The 5,895-nt window shown below is 51.2% G+C and overlaps 1 protein-coding gene across 1 annotated transcript; it reads left to right on the top strand.

The window, feature by feature from the left end:
- The first annotated feature begins 702 nt into the window (after positions 1-702).
- On the top strand, positions 703-4,587 carry LOC123405964 (protein NRT1/ PTR FAMILY 7.3-like). Its single transcript, XM_045099472.1, has 5 exons — positions 703-958; positions 1,363-1,454; positions 1,704-1,876; positions 2,664-2,881; positions 2,991-4,587. The coding sequence occupies exons 3-5, from the start codon at positions 1,750-1,752 to the stop codon at positions 4,401-4,403; spliced, it is 1,758 nt and encodes a 585-aa protein (XP_044955407.1). The 5' UTR covers positions 703-958; positions 1,363-1,454; positions 1,704-1,749; the 3' UTR covers positions 4,404-4,587.
- The last annotated feature ends 1,308 nt before the right edge of the window (positions 4,588-5,895 follow it).

Raw genomic sequence — 5,895 nt, 5'->3', positions numbered from 1 at the left:
AGCCGTCCCGCAGCACAGGCACCCAGCCTCCTCCTCCGTTAGGATAGTCTTGCCGAGGAGCACGTCCCGCATGTGGGTGCGCGACATAAAGAACAACCAACCGAAGAAGTTAACACGTGAAGGGGTCCGATTCGACAAGGAAGGTGTACGACGCAGCCTCCACGGCGCCGAGGCGGTGCAAACCATACACGGACTTTACAAACTTGACTTATATAGATAAATTACAACATAACTAAATGGAGTAATTATTTGTGTCGTAGATTTAATTTCGACTGTCGACAAGCAAAGCTTCTGGCCCTTGGAAAAAAACAGAAGACAAGGGATATCGTACTTCGATTCGGACCTAGGAGTAGATCTTAGTCCAATGGCTGAGAAGCAAATCCCCGTGCGCTCGCGGCCTCAAGTAAGTTACGCGCGCCGTACCGTAAAACTTTCATGTGGCCAAGGCCGTTCCGATCGAGCCGTAGCTGGCTCACAATCACAGGATCTCCGAGCAAAGCAGTCGAGAAACCAGCTGTCACGGGCCATGCACGCTGCCACATGTGTCGGCCGGCTCCTTTCCCCCGCAGGAGAAAACCAAAACGTACTGTAGTACTAGTCACCAACACCGCGACTCCACCCAGCCGGTGACCACTGACCAGCCGCTCCGCTCCCCCTCCCGACGCCCATAAATACGCGGCCACCCCACCCCCGGCTCACCCCACAAGCACACATCCATTTCCTTCTCCTCCACCTCTGTCTTCCTGCCGGCCGGCGAGCTCGCCATACGCAGCCTGCCCGAGCGGATTCGCCCTGTAAATGTCTGGAGGCCTCTCCGGTTTCGTCGAGGTGTCGTCCGGGCTAGAGGTGGCGCTCGTTCCCGTCTTAGACGCGCTGGTCGTTTCCTTTCTCAAGCGCTCGTCGTCCCCGTCGCCGGAGAAGAAGCTGCGTGCTTGCACCGGAGGCTTCATCAACGAAGGTACGCATATAATATATAGACCCGACCGTAGACATGCATGAGCGCTGCCGTACGTGCAGAAGCACAAAACTCTACCTGTGACTCTGTGAGTACAGTTGCTCACCACTCTAGGAGAGAACTGTGATATCCTATGCATATGCATGCACCCCACGTGGGACCCTATAATATGTTTTTTTAGTTGATATGGTTCTTTTTTCAAAGAGAAAAAGATACTACTCTACGAAGAGATCAGATCAGACAGACGGTGAACGGCGATAAGCGCGCCACCGTCTCTACTTTGTTTGATTCTGCTTATTATGTTAACAAAATTTAATCGGGAGAAAAGTCTTTTTTCGCAAGAAACAAAACGGAAAGTAGGCTATGGCGGCCGATTCATGCATCCCTAACATGAGCCGCACTCGCAGGTTGAACTAATCTCGCTGCCTTTCAAGCCTCACACAAAGAAACGCCGAGGAACCTTCCTGGCGGATCTGCAGGACCGAACAAAACAAACAAGGTAGGTACTTATCGTGTGGGCATAACATGTTTCCTCCGGCTTACAGCCGCTAATATGGCTGCATGCTAAAAATGTTGTAATACGCACGCCAACTTCTCGTATATAAGATACAAGTACTGATAAGCAGGACTGCATCTACACTGCAGCCAACAGTTTAGACGTAGTATATGTAAAGAATTAAAATATTATTGGTTAGGAATCTCAATGATTTTTTTTCTTATCATTTTTCTGATTTTTTTTATGGAGCAGCCGGAAGGTGAAGAAGGTTCAGAGAATTCACTGGAAAGTTGAGGTGATGGCTCCAAGCACCGTTGATCCGAGGTGCATATCTCCCATCACTGAAGATGGGTCGATGGACAGACGAGGAAAGCCAGCGGTCAAAGCAAAAACTGGGAAGTGGAAATCTTCCATCCTGCTGCTAGGTAAAGCCTTGCTTTTATTTGATCTTGTTCTTCATATGCCACAGATACTCCTACTCTCTGTCTCTCTCTCTCTAAAAATAAAAATATACTGCCACTAGATAAGTAGAGTATATACACAGAGAATAACTGTTGGTGAAATTGACTCTTCCGAACTCCCTGCACTAGTTACTTTTTCGGTCCAGTCTGTAATCTGTGTTAGTACAACATTGGAACAAAAAACAGAGAATTCAGTAGTATACAGTTTACTGCTACTCTCTGTCTCCGAAAAAGAGATACGGCCACAACCCACTAGATAAGTGTATACACTATACACAGAGATTAACTGTTGGTGAAATTGACAGTTCCTAACTCCCTGCACTGTTACTTTCTCCGTACAGTATGCAATACAACCTTGAAACAAAAAACAGTGAATTTAGTAGTGCAATTCATTGCCATATGTCTTGTCATTTGCAAGCATATTCCTGCGTTGAATGGACTTCAGACTCTGAGTAACTAGACCCTACAAGGATCCAAGCTCCAAGAGATTCTAGTTGCATGGGAGCCAAAATTTGGGGCTGATCCACCATTGGACCTCTCCAGGTTTTCCGCTATGTTTCGCCCTCTTAGTTCTGAATTTCTTTGCATGTTCATGGGCAGTGATGAACGATCGATTTCTTATTCCAAATCTGTCCAACTGATGTGATTTATGCATGCTCAACTTTGCCGTGTCTGCACTCTGTTCTCGTCAATGAAATAACTGGATCTGGATCCTGATCGAGATTAATTTCTGCTGTTGATGACGATGCAGTTAACTATGCCCTTGTAACGTGCGCCTTCTTCGGCGTCGGGGTGAACCTGGTGGTGTTCCTGCGGAGGGTGCTCCACCAGAACAACGCCGAGGCGGCCAACAGCATCAGCAAATGGACCGGCACCGTCTACATCTTCTCCCTCATCGGCGCCTTCATGAGCGACTCTTACTGGGGCCGCTACATCACCTGCGCCATCTTCCAGATGATCTATGTCACGGTACGCTCTAAAATCAATCGTCGTAATACGGATTTTATATTTTGTCTTGGATTGTTTAGCTGAAATGCATTTGTGTGTTTGTTGTTCTGATGTCAACTTCTTTGACCAGGGACTCGTGATACTGTCACTCGCGTCGTGGTTCCTGCTGGTGAAGCCCACCGGGTGCGGCGACGTGGAGACGCATTGCGACCCGCCGTCGACGGCGGGGGTCGCGCTCTTCTATCTGTCGACGTACATGATCGCGTTCGGCAACGGCGGGTACCAGCCGTCCATTGCCACGCTGGGCTCCGACCAGTTCGACGAGACGGACCCCAACGAGGCGCGCTCCAAGGTGGCCTTCTTCAGCTACTTCTACCTGGCGCTCAACGTGGGCTCCATCTTCTCCAACACGGTGCTGGTGTACTACGAGGACGCCGGGCAGTGGGTCATGGGCTTCTGGGTCTCGGCGGGCGCGGCGGCGCTGGCGCTCGTGCTCTTCCTCCTCGGCACCCCCAACTACCGCTACTTCAAGCCCACCGGCAACCCGCTCACCCGCATCGCGCAGGTGCTCGTCGCCGCGTGCCGCAAGTGGCGTGACCACGCGCCCACCCACGGCGAGCTGCTCCACGAGCTGGACGGCGACGAGTCTTACAAGGAGTCCGGCATCCGGAAGATCATGCACAGTGACCAGCTCAGGTACCTTGACAAGGCTGCCACGGTCACCGAGGAAGACTACTGCGAGCCGGAGAGGATGAAGGACCCGTGGAGGCTCTGCACGGTGACGCAGGTGGAGGAAGTGAAGTGCATCCTCAAGATGCTGCCCATCTGGATGTGCACCATCGTCTACTCCGTGGTGTTCACGCAGATGGCGTCGCTGTTCGTGGAGCAAGGGACTACCATGAACACCAACATTGGGTCGTTCCACGTGCCGGCCGCCAGCATGTCGGTGTTCGACATCCTCAGCGTTCTGGCGTTCATCGCCATCTACCGGCGCGTGCTGGTGCCGGTCATGGCGAGGCTGTCCGGGAACCCGCAGGGTCTGACGGAGCTGCAGCGCATGGGTGTCGGGCTCGTGATCGGCATGGGGGCTATGGTGGTGGCGGGCGTGGTGGAGGTGGAGCGGCTGAAACGGGTGGCCGCGCCGGACCAGCCGAGCTCCCTGAGCGTCCTGTGGCAGGTGCCGCAGTACGCGCTGATCGGGGCTTCGGAGGTGTTCATGTACGTCGGGCAGCTGGAGTTCTTCAACGGGCAGGCGCCCGACGGCGTCAAGAGCTTCGGCAGCTCGTTGTGCATGGCGTCCATCTCGCTCGGGAACTACGTGAGCATCATGCTGGTCAGCGTGGTGACCACCCTGACCGCCGGGGACAAGAGGCCTGGGTGGATCCCGGGTAACCTCAACTCCGGCCACCTCGACAGGTTCTACTTCCTCCTCGCGGCGCTCTCGCTCGTCGACCTCGCCGTGTACGTGGCCTGCGCGATGTGGTACAAGGGCATCAAGCTCGACAGCAACGAGGAGAAGGGAAAGGTGCCGGTGCATGTTTAGGGCCTTTTTCGTCCTTTGAGGTATCTATATAAGTGGGCTTGCTATAGGCTCGGCCAACGTGCTGGGCTGCCGATGGGCTTTCCCGTAGTAAAAAGAATAAGTGTGTCATCCTGTGTTTGCTGCAAAGGGTCATGTTGCTTTCTGTCCTAGTTTCAATTCGAAGACAAAGAGTACTTACAAAGAATATCCGTGAGTCCTGGTCCATGTCATGCAAATATCTCCTGAATTTGATCGATCAAAAGGAAGCAAGTTTACCGAGAATATGACGACGATGGCAAGCAATTTGGGATGCAAGTTTACCAAGATGTTTGGCGGACCACCGCATCATGATTGCTTGCATCCCAAATTGTTTGCCATTAATAAAAAAAGTTTACTTGCATCCCAATTTGGGATACAAGCTGTTTGGCGGACGACCGGATCATGCAACACAACAACAGAGTGGCGTTCAGTTCGAACTTCCCGATGCTAATCAGCACTACGCGAACCGGAGGTAATACTTCGGTCTCTGGATGAGTCCGTTGCATTACATCAAGATTGTGTTCTTTTCATGATGACATTTGAGATTTGCGGCTTAATAAAAGCAGCGAGAGCTTAATTTGTATTCAAATTCAAATTTTACATAAATTTCATATTAAAATTATCAAGTATTATAACTTTTTTGAACAATCAACCGGGGGGTAAGGATCTCACCTGAATATATTACTCAAAGGTCCATAGGACAGGTTACATGAATGGTTACAGCAAAAGAAGAGGTATATGCGCCAAGACACAACTGCCTCCCTGCTAACGGGTTCCTTCAATCTGAAGGCCCAAAACGTCAAGTACGAAATTATGTTAGTGTGAGTATTCATGGATGAGTGGATCTCATTGCGAAAAATGCGAGCATTCCTGGAGTCCCACAAGTTCCATAGGATGGCGAGGGCGATGGTGGGCCAGATGTTAATGTCGAGGCCCACTTGTAGGAGTATCCCAAACGAGGCCGATGGAGAGAGGGGGCATCAGCTCCAAGAGGGACCAAGGACATGCCAAATTCGAGGGATGGTCTTGCGATGGAAGTTTGCCATCGTGCTCAGCCTCTCACGATAGAGCAGCCAACCCAAGATCTTGACCTTGATAGATCTTCGGAGCCCTAGATGTGCTCCTCATTGAGATCTATCGCATGGTCAGAGGAGAGCAACGGGTAGGCTCACCTCGAGGCGAACGAGGAGCCGTGGGTGAATAACCTGTCATGGGGCGCGTCGTTAGTGATGACATCGTGCAACAAAGACAAAACAATTGCAAGCTCTACAAAAACAACATTGGTAGGCGATTCCTCAGAGTAGCGACAAAACCAATATGCATGACATCCGAAACCAGGACGAAGGATGGCGTGGAGTGGAAGAAGAGGTGCGGGTAAAGGTCTGCTAATGGTGTGGAAAGAAGCCAAGCATCAAGCTAAAAGAAGGTGGAGTGCCGTTGTTGGTAAGGACGAAAGAGATATTTTTTTAGGGCG

Source organism: Hordeum vulgare, chromosome 6H, assembly GCF_904849725.1.
Source record: "Hordeum vulgare subsp. vulgare chromosome 6H, MorexV3_pseudomolecules_assembly, whole genome shotgun sequence".
NCBI classification, from domain to species: Eukaryota; Viridiplantae; Streptophyta; class Magnoliopsida; order Poales; family Poaceae; genus Hordeum; species Hordeum vulgare.
The sequence above is the reverse complement of the archived record's forward strand: the minus strand, read 5'-3'. Positions and strand labels throughout refer to the sequence as shown.